Genomic DNA, 15,628 nt, shown 5'->3' with positions numbered 1-15,628 from the left:
ATGTTTTTTTTTTTATGTTTAGAGCCATGGTACTAGTAAGACCACGCGATCATCAAGAAGTGACTCCAAAACAAAGGAGAAGAAGGTGAGTGTTTTACTTTCACTGCTTAAGTAAAAACCTGGAGATGACATGGAGATTTAGATGTTTTCCTAATCCCTCATTTGTTGTCTGCAGACTGCAGAAATGGACGATTTGTTGGATGACAATTTCCCATTTAACCTGGATGAGTTTGTGACAGTGGATGAAGTCGGAGATGAAGTAGAAGAAGAACTTCCCTCTGCTGAACAGCCCTCACCCAAACGTAAGAGGAGTGATGATGTCCCCAAATCCTCAGCCACATCAGCCTCTTCAGTTCAGAAGAAATCAGATGACTCTACCCCAAAAACTCACCGGCCCAGGCCTGGGGCCAAAGCAAAACAAGTTAAAAAAGAGACATCCAAGACGACTCAAAAAACCAACAAGGACATCAAATCAGAGGCTGATGTACAGAAAGGTGATGATGTGACTGGCTTGAAATCTGCAGATTCCACCTCCATTTCAATCACTGAAACTGTAGAACCACAAATGCAGATAGTGGAGGGGCTTCGGATAACGAAGGTTGAGAGTTTAGCTACCTCTCAGAGTTTACCCGCTGCACTAATGGAAATGCCCATTGCTGAGAGAGACAAGAAGACAGAACCCGAGATGGCAGCAGAACCAGCACTAGCACTTTCAACAGAAGATATTGGAGAGGTGTCCAAAACTCAGGCACAACCAGATGGTTCAACCATTCAGGCCACAAATACTGAAAATGGACCCTCTCATGTTACAGAAACCCTTCAGCTTGATTCCTCTGTAGCAGTGGAGCAGAAGGAAGACCCCCAACCCAGCCTAGTGGATCAGAATGCAGAGCCATCAACGATGGGAATCAAGAAGGAATCCAACATTTTTTTGGAGGTGCAAAGTGAGACAAGGCGTGACCAGAAAGATGGAGCAGATGTTAAACCTTCTAATCAGAACTCTCTGGTAACTCTTGACGAGGTTAGCGAAGAAGAAGAAGACTTCCCTGACGATGAACCAGAGGAAGAGGAGTTACTGAAGCAGCAGGCGAGAGAAAATCCTGAAGCACTGTTGACTGTAGATGAGGTTGGAGGTGATGAGGTGGGGGCTGAGGAGCATCTGGAGAAGGAGTTGCAAGGACTGGTTACACTGGATGAGATTGTTGAGGAGGAAGATGAAGAGGAGGTGAATCAGGAGGAAGATTTAGTAGATGCTTTTAACCCTGAGGTTGGTACACTCTCTATCTTACTCTCACTTGCTCTCCCTCTTTTTTTGCTTTCATGCTGTCGGGCCGCTGAAGACTCTCCATCACATCAAAATATTGCTTCCACTAGTTTCTTTTCAGTCTTATTTCTGTATCCCTCATTTCCTGTGCTATGATACATCAGATCTCTGTCTTTTTTCTGACTTCCCTCTGCTGCCTTTGTGCAGACTCTGGTCACCCTAGATGAGGCCAAAAGTGATGATGATGACAAAGAGGAACACGAAGAGGCCAAGTGTGCCAGCCCTGCTGTCAAGGTCCCAGCACTGGCTGAAGAGGCAATGAGGTCTCCCACCCTGGATGAGGAGGGTCACGATTTAGAAGTGCTACGCGAGATGAACTTTGTGACAGTTGATGAGGTTGGTGCAGAGGAAGAGGAGCAGCCTCAGAAGAAGGAGGAGGAAAAAGAGGGAGAGTCAGTCACTGATAAAGGCAAAAGGGCCAAGAGGAGATCCCGCCAGACTCCAGGTACATGCTCACCTGATCTGCTGACTGAGCCTGTTGCGAGACAGTATTGCACAGTGTATCACTTTTGTACATCTTGAATGTACAGTGCAGTGTAACTCTTTCATCATAACGTTACAGAGATGGCTCATTCAGTTTATTTTTTAGCAGTGAATATGCCTGTTTGAAAGTTGTTCATCAGATGACTTTGTAAATATTTAATTTTGTACTGTAATACATCTAATACACCTAGGAGGGCTAATACACCTAGGTGTGCCAAGCAAACTACCTGAACAATATTTGCTTGGCACACCTGTGATTAGAAAAGAATCGGTGGGCTCAAAAGGGTACATTGCTCCACTGTTCCTGAAATATGAATGTTTATGTAGCTTTAGCAACTCTGTCCATTCTTTACTATATATTTGTATGTCTCTTTGCCACATATTCCTTTGATATATATATTACCATGCATTTCCACTGTCGTTGATAGTTTCCAAAGATTTAGCTTGGTGTTATTAATACACAAAAGTAGGTAAGCTGAACCCTCTTGCTTCCTGTAGTGAGGAAATCCACTCGGGGGAAGAGGGTGAGTGGAAAGACCAGTGACGAGATAGAGGAGGCAGAAACGCCCTGTTTGGAGGAATCTGCTACGGCGGCCTCACTCTTAAAGGAGCCCTCTTTAGCTGCAGACTCAGTAGATCTGGAACTGAAAGCAGACCTCCACAACTTGGAGACTGAGACTTCCATAGTCGCAGCCAGGACAGAAGACACCTCCCCTGGGCAGGGGGAGGAGGAGGAGGAGCAGCAGCAGCTTCCAGTCCAGGACACCGAAGTATTGCAAGAAACAGCAGTGTCTACTGAACCCACTGGAGCTAGGCGGAAAACAATCAAAGGTAATAAGATAGACAAAGATCAGCTGTGCTGAAGTGTTCAAAAGTATGTGTGATTATGGAGAAGTTTGAGATGTCTCAGACAGCTTGAAGTTATGCCTGGGTTTTTTCACAAATACACAAATACAGATTTTCTATGTTTTGTAAATGTTTCTCAGAGCTTTTTGGGCAGTTATGACTTTAACATCTCTCCCGTGGCAATCCAGTGTGTTGATGATTTTCATCCAGTCCACCAGTCCACGGTTTTGTTCTTTTTTATAAATGCCTTATTCTGTGGTTTCATTCAGTGTTCCATCTTTTTCAGAAGAATCTAAGCAGAGGAGAGAAGCTGAGGAGAAACAAGGTCCAGAGAATAAAAGAGCTCGCTCCCAGTCACCTCTGAACAAAGACTTTACCTTACCCCCATTCAGCCCTGACAACCCCATTGGTGAGACACACTTGAATCATACAGCCTTCCAACATCAACCCTCATCATAACCCTACAGAGTCCACCATCTACAACCGACTCCATCAGTGTCTTTGTTCTGTCATATTTAATGTAAACATGAAGAGACATAAGAGCTATTTGGCTGTGACACATATGTAGTGTTTTTGTTTGCTGTACTTTGTATTTACTTGTTTGTGTCTTATGTCGGCACTGTTTTTTGTTCATAGGGCTGGAATTCGTAGTGCCTAAGACAGGTTTCTTCTGCCAGCTCTGCTCTCTGTTCTACGGAAATGAGGAGACGGCGAAGAAAAGCCACTGCAGCAGTTTACGCCATTACCAGAATATGGAGGTACCTGTTGTAGACTGGAAAACTTATATATTTTTAAAATAATAATTCAAAAGGCTCCTTGTATTCTAGGTAAATCTTTAACTAGCATGTGTAGAGCTGAAGCAGGCCATATAGCATTTTTCTGAGATTTACTGTACTGTTGCTCAAGGCCAATTTCATCTCCGTTTTATTCACTCTAGAACCTTCTGATCTTTGTTTTTTTTTGTTGTTGTTGTTTAAGTGAATGGTTTTTCCTGAGTTACTTCAGTTAGTGCTGGGTCGACAGGATACAGCAAATGATAATGTGACAACTGGCCAGTGGATGCTCGTTTACTGTGAAATTCATTCTGCCCCCCCCCCCCCCCCCCCTCTCTCTCTGCCCCCCCCCCTCCCCTTCTCTCTCTCTCTTTCAGAAATATTACAAGAAGCTGAAATCTCAACAGCAGTGCGGCACCTCAGACAATGTGTCCAGTCACAGATCAGTGTCTCAGTAAACCAGTTACACTTTGTCCTCTTTCCTTGTCCCTTTGGTTTTGTATTATTGTTAATAGGTGGGTCCAATGGTATATCGTTGTATATTTTCTTTCATTTTGGAGTGAATGTGTCTGATCATGTGAAAAAAAAAAGAACAAACTCATTAGACTTGAATAAATTTAAATGTGTAAATCCAATATGAATAAACACATTTTATTGACAAAGGTACTGTGTGTATGTATTTTATTCAACAAATGAAAAGTTTTCACTCCATCTTGACATTGCATCATGTTATCACAGTGGAGATTCTCAGTGCAGTTTCTGTAGTGTACCCGTGGTCATAAAAGTTTGCTTTCAGTACATTAAATTTCTGTAGGTCTACTTTTAAACAGAACAGTGCATGTGCAGTGTGACTTGTCAAGTCATTTTGCTATAAATACATTTGACATTAATGAACATGAAAAATGATACAGTGTGAAGGAATGCAGGAAACTCTTCAAACTCTTTCCTGAAGTGCATCCTTTCATATCATGTATAACATTTCCTATATACAGACTAACCAAAACAAACAGAAAGAATGTCTGGATTATGTTGTCTGAAGACCTGGAGCTGATCACCTCACATGGAACCTTACCGTAATTGCCTATGGAAATTCAGAAACCATTTGAAGAATGGTTTAATAGTATAATATTATATACAATAAATGTTCAATCATGAACGTAAATTGGAGTTAGGCAATATTTACTGAACAAGCTACTTTAAAAAATAATACAATTTATTTAAAAAAAAACAAAAAAAACATTAAGTGGTTTTGATTGTGTTACATGATGTATACTATATGACTTTTGTGATAATGATTGGGGCAGCATTTTTCCCTCCATGATTTAGAGAAGGGCTGAAGAATGGATAGAGTTTCTCCTTGAAAGACTGACCAGTGAAAGAATATATATGAGACTTGGTGTCCGCATCATAAAAGGAGACCAGACCCTCCTCATAATCCACAAACACGCCCACTTTCTGGGGCTTCTGTATGAGGAAGAGAGGGATTGAGGGAGCCTCAGTAGCTGAATATGTGTCCCCATTTCTTAGCAAAACAGTCCAGAATCCATTCTTGGGGCTTGCGATAATCCTCCCTTTCCTGTTAATAGATTCTCTGGCCATTCCTAAACTCCAGTGAGTCTTCCCCTTAACCTCCACCTCATAGTAAAACTTTCCTGTTGAAAACCCCTCCCTTCCCAAGACATTGATGCATTGATCAAATCTCTCCGGATTGTCAGGAAGATTCTGTCTTGTGGCTGCAAACAAAACTTGTTTCCCATCATCGGACAGGATGAGGTTTGGATGTACTGTGTCAGGATCCAGAGTTACATTCACTGTGAATGAGAGGAATCAGTGAACTCTATGTGAGAGGCAATTTGAATTAAAAACACACTTTCATTTGATGTTAAGAGCCTATGCTACCTAACACTTACATTGCATATTTAAGCAATGTTTTACCACATTCAGGCCTGAAAATGCTTTATGTGTGCTGTACCTGCATAGTGCTGAATCCTCTTCAGTTCTACAGAGAGAAAAGGTTTATAGTTTTAAAAAGAGTTTTAAATAATTGTTATTCAGATTGGTCATTAGTAGGAATGTGTGAATACGGAGACTCACTGCTCTCTGACTTATTTTCTAGACCTTAGACACTCATTGCCTTGCTCTGTAAGATCATCCATATTCTCTATCTTTTGCCCATATCGTTTCTCTTCTACATTGTTACTGCAAATAAAGATATGGAATAAATTTTAAAGGACATAAGTTTCACCTTTTCAGCTCAAATATTACCTGTCATATTTCAGCTCTAGCTAAATAACAGGTCCACTAAATTAAAGCACATTAAACGTTACACTGACTTATTTCTGGTATCTTCCCAATTTCTTCATTGAGCAATTTGTCCAGCTGAGTAAAGCTGCTTTTCAAGGTCTCTACGCTCAGTTGTGTTTTAATAGTGATGTCAGGCCAGCTCTTGGATTGTGGGAGAGTGCAGAGTGATGGAGAAACCTAGAATAGACAGAGGAGAGATCTTCAGTAAACAGGGAGAGCTGTCTTCCTATGTCCTGTGTTACCATAGAGAAGGGAGAAAGGGACACTGACCTGTAGGAGGTGGAAATGGTCCTCAGTGTGTGAGAGCTGCTCCAGCTCAGTGTCTCTCCTCCTTAGATCATTGATTTCCTGTTCCAGATCTTTAATGAACCCTTCAGCCTGATCCTCTACTGCCTTCTGCTTCTCCTCCATCACCTCAAGAAGCTCAGTTTGGCTTCTCTCAATGGACCGAATTAGAGCAGTGAAGAGCTCAACACAGTCTGCAATCTCTTTCTCTGTGCTTTTCTGGAGGAGGGAGGAAAACAGAATGAATGGTTGTGTGCGTAACAGAGTAACACCAACCATCTAGTGTGTCACCTCTGTGTATAGTTTTGATGGTTTAAGTTGTGTCCTCTTGAATTTTAGAATTCCTCACATTAGAGTACTGCTGCTTTTTTTTTTTTTTAACCAGGTTTCCATTTTACTTACTTTTGTCATCTCCACAGAGTGCTCAATCTCTTTAATCTTCCTCAGTTTGTCTTGGATCATCTGTTGCACCTTTGCCTTGGTCTTCCTCATCTGAGTCTAAAGACAGAAAGGAATGCTCTTAGAGCTGCTTCGAACACTCCCTCCAGGATCAGGCTTTCAATCCTTGTTTTTAAAGCAGTCAGTTCATGGGTGACATGTCTGCCTCAGTGAAGTATTCAAGTACATTACAAGTATTTCTGAAACATAGCAATGACCTCTTGATCAAAAAACTCAAGCGCATTTTCAAAGTGAAACGAAATATAGGAACCAGTGAGTTGAATATGTCAAACCTTCCTTTCTCCAATCTCCTGCTCCATGGAAACAGTGCGGTGAGTTTTGTGGTCTGACTCCGTGCAGAACTGGCACACGCACATCTGGTCATCTCTACAGAACCGCTGAAGGGGTCTTTCATGTTTTTTGCATATGAAGTCCTCGAGGTTTTGGGCAGGGTCGATCAGTTTGTGTCTTCTTAAGGCCGGGACTCTCTGATGAGGCTCCAGGTGAGTCTCACAGTAAGAGGTCAGACACACCAGACAGGACTTCACAGCCTTGGTCTCGGAGCAGAAGTCACAAGCCACATCATTGTGTTTGGCATTAGATCTCAGCAAAGCGCGGCTAGCCTCCTCTCGAGAAGACCTCTCAAACTGAGAAACTAGTGCTGAGATGAATGTATTGACAGAAAGATCTGGTCTCTTCTCAAAGTCTCTCTTACACAGTGGACATTGGCATTGCTCACTGCTGTCCCAGAATCCTTTGATACAGTCCATGCAAAAGTTGTGTCCACAGGGAGTAGAGACTGGATCAGTGAAGACATCCAGACAGATAGAACACTGGAACTGCTCTTCACACAGGACACTGCTTGGAGTACTCATATCTGAAGAGAATAAAAGCAATAGGATGCAAACACTCCTCAAATTGTTACAGAAGCAGAATCCATGGCATAGAATGTGTTCATTAAATGCTGATACATTTTCCACTTAATGCCCATGATCTCTTGACTGGCGTATTTCTTTCCATAAATCGAATGTATATAAACTTTTCATGAATGTCATGAATGGCCTTGTACATGGAAACAAATTGAGAGTTTTTGTGAAAGAGAATATCATGGTACCTTTCAGACACCTGTTCGTCTCTCTCTCTCTCTCTCTCTCTCTCTCTCTCTCTCTGTCTCTCTCCAATTTACAATTTGGTATTTGGCAGACGCTTTTAGCCAAAGCGACTTACAATAGGTCTCTCTCTCTCGCACTCTCCGTTTTCCTCTCTTACACACACAAACATGCTACTTGCCTACTCACCTTTGTGACTTCTGAATTCTCTGTTTCCTCAAAATGAAAGAAGAGGAATTGAACTGTCTAGAATTAGTTGGTCTGTGTGTTGAACCAGCAGTTGAAGTTCCCAGGTAGGTTCCGTTTCATGAGAGTGATGTCACTTAGCCTCACCCTTCCAGGAATTCTGTAGTTGTGGTTAAAGAAACAGTAACAACATTTCACGAAATGCTAGGGAGTATGATCTCTCTCTCTCTCACTCTCTCTGTTACATTGTATCTCTATGTATGATGATCGTACAGCAGGTTGCGTGTGCAAGTGCAAACCAATTGCAAGATAGTTGCAGGGCCCAAACATCACTGGCTTACAGAGCTACACAGTTGCATAGGTTAATTTTTAAGATTAGAGTAATTTTAACACAATAGTCAACTATGTATGAGGAAAAACATGTTTTGCTCTGGATAAAAAAGTATATATATTTTTAGAAAATGTTACTTAAAGTTGCCATTTCATGACTCAGAAATTCTGCTTTGAGCACTACTAATACGCCTCTATCCTGTCATCAGTTTAGTTTGCTTTTCTGTCATAATAATAACCCGACAATCTGTTGCTTGAACAAGACGTCTGTTGGCTGTGCTGTGTGAATATAGGGGATGGAAATGCAAATTGGCCAGGCATTGTTTTAGTTTGTTTTAACTCCCTGCTCAACTTAATATTTTCAATAGATGTTGCAACGTTGCCCATTGTTGTCATCATTCAGTTGATAACCTGCAGCTTCCCCTTAACTCCCAGTTCCAAGTAAGGGTGGTGTAATCTCTGGCCCTTAGGGGGCGCTACACTAAAATATATCACAAAGATGTTTGTCAATTATACTCAAATTCATAAACACACACATATACAATCGTTTTAAATGACAGTTTTGGGAGAGGGAAAACGTAGTGATTTTCCTGCCGGTCCCAGGGATCGAACCGCTTCTCTACACATTAGACCACGAAGATATTACTAAAGTGTGGATAGCAATGAATAACCTCTTCTCTGCAAAATAAAATTTCAGTAAAACCAGTTCCATGGGAAAATATCTCTTTGCTTTTTGTGGGTAGGATGATCGGAGGGGCTGAGTTTTTACCTCTGTGACTCCTCGTATTCTAGGTAAGTGTTGAACTCTAGCATGTGTAGAGCTGAAGTGGACCATGTAGCATTTTCTGAGGTTTTGCTGTTGTTCACGGCAAGGCCAGTGGCTTATCTCATCTTTACTTCATCCCCAATTTTACTCACTCTTGCACTTTCTGATCTTCTTTTTTGTTTTTTTTTGTTGTTGTTTTGTTTAAGTCAACGGTTTTTCCTGGGTCACTGCAGTTGGTACTGGGTCGACAGGATACAGCAAATGATAATGTGACAACTGGCCAATGAATGCTTGTTTACTGTGAAATTCATTCTCTCTCTCCCTCTCTCTCAGTAATATTACAAGAAGCTGAAATCTCAACAACAGTGTGGCAGCTCAAACAATGTGTCCAGTCACAGATCAGTGTCTCAGTAAACCAGTTACACTTTGTCCTTTCTCTGTCCCTTCGGTTTTGTATTATTGTTAATAGGTGGGTCCAATGGTATATTGTTGTATATTTTCTTTCATTTTGGAGTGAATGTGTCTGATCATGTGAAAAAAAGAACAAATTCATTAGACTTGAATAAATTTAAATGTGTAAATCTAGTGCAAATAAACACATTTTATGGACAAAGGTACTATGCATGTGTATTTTATTCACCAAATGAAAACATTTCACTCCATTTTGATATTGCATTGCTATCGCACTGATGTTTCTCACCACAGTTTCTGTAGTTAACCTGTAGTATTAAAAGCTTATTTTCGAATTCATTTAATCATGTCTATTTTTAAACAGAACAGTGTAAGTACAGTGTGATTTGTCAAGTCATTTTGCCATGAATACATTTGACATTATTGAGCATGAAAAGAAATGATACAGTGTGAAGACATGCAGAAAACTCTAGTCATTTATAAAATCTCCTATATAGACTAACCAAATTAAACAGGAAGAATGTCTGGATTATATTGTCCGAGGTTCTGGAGCAGATCATTTGACATGGCACCTTACTGTAATTACATATGGAAATTCAGAAGCAGACAATATTTACTGAAGAAGCTACAATGGTCTGTTGTTGTTTTTTTTTAAATGATAGAATTGTATAAAGTGGTTTTGATTGAGTTACATGATGTATACTATATGACTTTTGTGATGATGAGTGGGGCAGCATTTTTACCTCTATGATTTAGAGAAGGGCTTAAGTATGGATAGAGTTTCTCCTTGAAAGACTGACCAGTGAAAGAATATATATGAGACTTGGTGTCTGCATCATAAAAGGAGACCAGACCCTCCTCATAATCCACAAACACGCCCACTTTCTGGGGCTTCTGTCTGAGGAAGAGACGGACTGGGGGAGCCTCAGTAGCCGAATATGTGCCCCCATTTCTTAGCAAAACAGTCCAGAATCCATTCTGAGGGCTTGTGATAATCCTCCCTTTCCTGTTGCTAGACTCTCTGGCAATTCCTAAGGTCCAATCAGTCTTCCCCTTAACCTGCACCTCATAGTAAAACTTTCCTGTTGAAAACCCCTCCCTTCCCAAAACAATGATACATTGATCAAACCTCTCTGGGTTGTCAGGAAGATTCTGTCTTGTGTCTCTATGGAAAACTTGTTTCCCATCATTGGAGAGGACGAGCTTTGGATGCGCTGTGTCAGGATCCAGAGTTACATTCACTGTGAATGAGAGGAATCGGTGAACTCTATGTAAGAAGCAATTTGAATTAAAAACACACTTTCATTTGATGTTAAGAGCCTATGCGACCTAACAGTTACATTGTTTATTTAAACCATGTTTTAGCACAATCAGGCCTGAAAATGCTTAATGTGTGCTGTACCTGCATAGAGCTGAATCCTCTTCCGTTCTACAGAGAGAGAAGGTTTATAAAAACCTTTTAAGAAAGTTTAATAAAACAGTTTTAATAATTGTTATTCAGTCGGCCATTACAGGTTGGCCATCCACATTTGCGGGTTTAACTCTCGCGGATTTGATTATTTTTGCGGGTTTTCCATCAATAATAACATGGGAATTTTTTTTTTTTAGTTTTGTGGCCTACTGCAGAAAATCACAGATGACTTGTGTAGATTAGACAATGTAAATGTGGTACATCCCCCATAATTGTACTTTTTGTGACCTCTGCAGGATATTGACTTTTTTTGCATTATTATTCATACTGTTCCACTGAGACATAATTCACCACTATACCTTTAAGAGAAGAGGTGTTATTGAGTGACAGAGAGGTTCTTGTCAAAAAGTTTGTGTAGAAGAAATAAAACAAGAGAGGCTCGTACAGATTGAGATAGAATGTCGGAGTGATGTGTATTTTTATGCTGTTAAAAAATTAACGAAGAAAATGTAACTTACTTGTTTCAGACATCGTTATATTCAAGTGTGCAACATAAAGAAAGCTAAAAAAAGTTCAGTAAGTCATAAATGCATAAAATGTGTATTATTAATCTATTTGATCATTTACTACCATAAATATAGGCTACATTTATTAAGAGTTAAGGTTTGGGGGGCCTAGAGACATTTGTGTTTTTTCCACTTTCAGCGGCTGTAGTAGGAATTTGTGAATACAGAGTTTCACTGCTCTCTGACTTCTCTTCTAGACCTTAGATACTCAGTGGGTTGCCTATATCATTACTCTTCTACATTGTTATTGCAATTAAAGATATGGAATAAATTTTAAGGACATAAGTTTCAACTTTTCAACTCAAATAGTACCCCTGTCATATTTCAGCTCTAACTAATTCTATATAACAAATCCATTGTAATAAAACACATTAAACATTACACTGACTTACTTATCTCTGGTATCTTCCCAATTTCTTCATTGAGCAATTTGTCCAGCTGAGTAAAGCTGCTTTTCAAGTTCTCTACGCTCAGTTGTGTTTTAATAGTGATGTCAGGCCAGCTCTTGGATTGTGGGAGAGTGCAGAGTGATGGAGAAACCTAGAATAGACAGAGGAGAGATCTTCAGTAAGCAGGGAGAGCTGTCTTCCTATGTCCTGTGTTACCATAGAGAAGGGAGAAAGGGACACTGACCTGTAGGAGGTGGAAATAGTCCTCAGTGTGTGAGAGCTGCTCCAGCTCAGTGTCTCTCCTCTTTAGATCACTGATTTCCTGCTTCAGCTCTTTAATGAACTCCTCAGCCTCCTTCTCTGCTGCTTTCTGCTTCTCCTCCATCACCTCAAGAAGTTCAGTTTTGCCTCTCTCAATAGACTGGATTAGAGCAGTGAAGAGTTCAACACAGTCTGCAATCTCTTTCTCGGTGCTTTTCTGGAGGAGGAAAGATGAATTAGACGCTAGCATATGTGTGGCTTTGATGGTTTATATTGTGTCTTCCTAAATTCTGGAAATTCCCACATTAGAGTAGTGCTGCTTTTTTCATTTTACTTACTTTTGTCATCTCCACAGAGTGTTCAATCTCTTTAATCTTCCCCAGTTTGTCTTGGATCATCTGTTGCACCTTTGCCTTGGTCTTCCTCATCTGAGCCTAAAGACAGAAAGGAATGCTCTTAGAGCTCTTTTCCACTAGGGCGGTGCTGGTGCTCGTGCCGGTGCCGGTGCAGAGCCAGTGCTGCCTTGGTGCCTTTTGAGAACCGGCCCGCATTTCCACTGGTTTGGGAACCGAACGCTACATAGCGAAAGTTTGGTTAGTTTCCGTGGGGAAAAAATAATGTCGGACGGAACGCATCTGTTTGCTTTTTATAAATTTACTTTTACGCAAGGCTTCCACACAGCGAAACACCTCACGAATTTTGTCCTATAACTTTTCGCTCGGAGGGCAAAATTCATGAAAATAGTAAGTCTGTCACCTAGCTGAAAAGTTAAAACGAGGTCTGCAGTGGTTTATTTGCACCAGCTAGAGCTGAGAGAGAGAATGTCTTTTTCTACCACTCTGGGTCCGACTACGTTCATGTAACATGTAAACAACAGCCCATATAGACGTAGACACAAATTGTTGCTCATACATCTTTTAATCATATACATATTTTCATGCTACAAATATCCTTTAGCCTACCGCTACTTGGTCAGACGTTTTTTGTTACTCCCGCCTCTCTAGAGAACGTCACGTACCAAAAACATGAAACGCTGAACTGATTGGTTCTCGCGTGATTTTTATTTGCATAGCCTCTGACGTCAGCGGTTCCAACTTTTGGGACAAGCAATTCTGTGGTGCCGTGCCGGTGCCAGCTTTTCGGCTCCGGCACCAGTATTTTGTCAGTGGAAAAGCACGGCCCCGGTGCTCGATCGGGCACCGGCACCGGCACCGCGGCAGTGGAAAAGGGGTATTAGAGCTGCTTCAAACAACACTCCCTCCAGAATCAGGCTTTCAAAGCAAAAGTTTTTAAAGCAGTCAGTTCATGGGTGACATGTCTGCCTCAGTGAAGTATTCAAGTACATTACAAGTATTTCTGAAATGTGGCAATGACCTCTTGATCAGAAAATACAAGTGCATTTTCAAGGTGAAACGAAATATAGGAACCAGTGAGTTGAATATGTCTAACCTTCCTTTCTCCAATCTCCTGCTCCATGGAAACAGTGCGGTGAGTTTTGTGGTCTGACTCGGTGCAGAACTGGCACACACACATCTGGTCGTCTCTACAGAACCGCTGAAAGGGTCTCTCATGTTTTTTGCATATGGATTCGAGGTTTTGCGCAGGAATGATCAGTTTGTGTCTTCTTAAGGCCGGGACTCTCTGATGAGGCTCCAGGTGAGTCTCACAGTAAGAGGTCAGACACACCAGACAGGACTTCACAGCCTTGGTCTCGGAGCAGAAGTCACATGGCACATCATTGTGTTTGGCATTAGATCTCAGCGAAGAGTAGCTACCCTCCTCTTGTGAAGATGTCCCAAACTGAGAAACTAGTGCTGAGATGAATGTATTGACAGAAAGATCTGGTCTCTTCTCAAAGTCTCTCTTACACAGTGGACACTGGCATTGCTCACTGTCATCCCAGAATCCTTTGATACAGTCCATGCAAAAGTTGTGTCCACAGGGAGTAGAGACTGGATCAGTGAAGACATCCAGACAGATAGAACACTGGAACTGCTCTTCACACAGGACACTGCTTGGAGTACTCATATCTGAAGAGATTAAAAAGCAATAGGATGCAAACACTCCTCAAATTGTTACAGAGGAGGAATCCATGGCATAGAATGTGTTCATTAAATGTCGATGACAGATGGCTTACAATTTTTCCACTTAATGCCCATGATCTCTTGACTGGCATACTTCTTTCCATAAATGAAATGTATAAAATTTGTTCATGAACGTCATGAATGGCTTTGTACAAAGAAACAAATTGAGAGTTTTTGTGAAAGAGAATATCTTGCTACCTTTCAGACACCTGTTTGTCTCTCTCTCTCTCTCTCTCTCTCTCTCTCTTTCTCTCTCTCTCTCTCTCTGTCTCTCTCTCATTCTCTCTCTCTCTCTGATTTTTCATCTTGCACACACAAACATGCTACTCACCCTTGTGACTTTTGTGTTCTCTGTTTCCTAAAATTAAAGAAGGGGAATAGAACTTTCTATTCAAATTTGTTGGTCTGCGTATTGAAGCAGCAGTTGAAGTTCCCAGCTAGGTTTCGTTTCATGAGAGTGATGTCATTTAGCCCCACCCTCCCAGCTATTCTGTAGTTGTGGTTAAAGACATGGTAACAACTTTCCATGAAATGCTAGGGAGTATGATTTTCTCTCTCTCTCTCGCTATCTCTCTCTATTCCATTTTATCTCTATGCATGATGAGCATGCAGGAGGATACGTGTGCAAAGTGCAAATTAATTGCGAGGTAGTTGCAGCCCAGTAAACACAGAACGTTCAGCTATCGTTAGCGTATGGTTCTCATATGGTTAGTTTTCCAAAACTCCCAGCGTTTAGAGAATGTTCACTCTAGGTTAGTAGGCATCAGAGCATCCCCCAGATGTTTTGGGAACTAAAAACTCTAACCTTCTCTTATAGTTGCATTGTGGTTTTCACACAACGTTCTTAATTGGTTGTATTTTGGTATTTATTAACACAACCATAGGAGAACATTCCTAGAACACTGTACAGCGTTTGATTGTGTATAGTGATGGACCAGCACAATTATAGGTTGAAATGGGTTTACAATTCTTGTGGTCTACGACAGTTAATGGGTTTATCAATACACATTAATTCTCTGCCATTTTCAAATTGAGTTGAACAAAGATGGCCCACTTTGATTGCACATTTGTACAACATTTCTTCACTACATTACGAAGACTGTCAGATGCCAGCAAATTCATGTAGAGAGATTTCTACAAACATCTGTTTTGACGTCACGGAATGAACAAAGAGATGTTAGAACTTGAGGGCCAAATGTGTTCACCTCTGAAAAAGACTTGCTACGAGGAGCTGGGACCCAGGCGGGAAAAAGGCACCCAAGTTCTTTTTTTGTTTGTTCGTTTCTTTCCTGGCTAGCACCTCATATAAAGCATCATGACACAGAGTCAAATTGTATAACATGTTCTTTGTATCTTTGTATAATAAACCTATATATTGTAAGTGTTTAGGCTAGCTAGCAATACTCTCAAGGTATAATCACGGCATAATGATTTGCGCAAAGATAATGCTTCCATGAAACAAAAATGTAATGTAATAGGCTGTAATTGTGTCTGGCTTGCCCATAATGCAAACACAATAACCAGTATTCTGCCAATGTAGCCATTTTCTCATTTTCATAGCTCTGCCAATCCGTGTGTAGACACTGAATGCATACATTACCTGTATGACACTCTACAGTAATGTATTGTAACACACAAATAAAACATGTCCTCTGCCTGGTA

The 15,628-nt window shown here is 40.9% G+C and overlaps 3 protein-coding genes across 4 annotated transcripts in view; 1 reads left to right on the top strand and 2 right to left on the bottom strand.

Moving 5' to 3' along the window:
* The window catches only part of LOC115816261 (zinc finger protein 638), a 35,225-nt gene extending 31,341 nt beyond the window's left edge, over positions 1–3,884 (top strand). Inside the window, exons 19-25 of the mRNA XM_030779226.1 lie at positions 23–85; positions 176–1,267; positions 1,472–1,769; positions 2,306–2,638; positions 2,940–3,062; positions 3,290–3,411; positions 3,804–3,884. Coding sequence (XP_030635086.1) covers positions 23–85; positions 176–1,267; positions 1,472–1,769; positions 2,306–2,638; positions 2,940–3,062; positions 3,290–3,411; positions 3,804–3,884 — 2,112 coding nt within the window. The remainder of the gene's footprint in view (positions 1–22; positions 86–175; positions 1,268–1,471; positions 1,770–2,305; positions 2,639–2,939; positions 3,063–3,289; positions 3,412–3,803) is intronic.
* Positions 3,885–4,698: 814 nt separating this feature from the next.
* On the bottom strand, positions 4,699–7,343 carry LOC115817464 (E3 ubiquitin-protein ligase TRIM39-like). Of its 2 annotated transcripts, XM_030780771.1 has the most exons (7): positions 6,747–7,343; positions 6,418–6,513; positions 6,001–6,234; positions 5,760–5,907; positions 5,699–5,707; positions 5,399–5,440; positions 4,699–5,237 (listed from the first exon to the last, which is right to left on the bottom strand). In XM_030780771.1, exons 1-7 carry the CDS (start codon positions 7,326–7,328, stop codon positions 4,699–4,701), a joined length of 1,650 nt encoding a protein of 549 aa, XP_030636631.1. In that variant the 5' UTR covers positions 7,329–7,343. The 2 variants fall into 2 exon arrangements, with proteins under 2 accessions (XP_030636631.1, XP_030636630.1); XM_030780770.1 differs by lacking the exon at positions 5,699–5,707 and having other exon boundaries at positions 5,399–5,425; positions 6,747–7,328.
* Positions 7,344–9,957: 2,614 nt separating this feature from the next.
* On the bottom strand, positions 9,958–13,919 carry LOC115816260 (E3 ubiquitin-protein ligase TRIM39-like). Its single transcript, XM_030779225.1, has 6 exons — positions 13,332–13,919; positions 12,221–12,316; positions 11,866–12,099; positions 11,625–11,772; positions 10,658–10,684; positions 9,958–10,496 (listed from the first exon to the last, which is right to left on the bottom strand). The coding sequence occupies exons 1-6, from the start codon at positions 13,908–13,910 to the stop codon at positions 9,958–9,960; spliced, it is 1,623 nt and encodes a 540-aa protein (XP_030635085.1). The 5' UTR covers positions 13,911–13,919.
* Positions 13,920–15,628: the final 1,709 nt, after the last annotated feature.

Source organism: Chanos chanos, chromosome 7 (genome assembly GCF_902362185.1).
Source record: "Chanos chanos chromosome 7, fChaCha1.1, whole genome shotgun sequence".
NCBI classification, from domain to species: Eukaryota; Metazoa; Chordata; class Actinopteri; order Gonorynchiformes; family Chanidae; genus Chanos; species Chanos chanos.
Note: the sequence above shows the minus strand (reverse complement) of the source record. Positions and strands in the feature narration are given on the sequence as shown.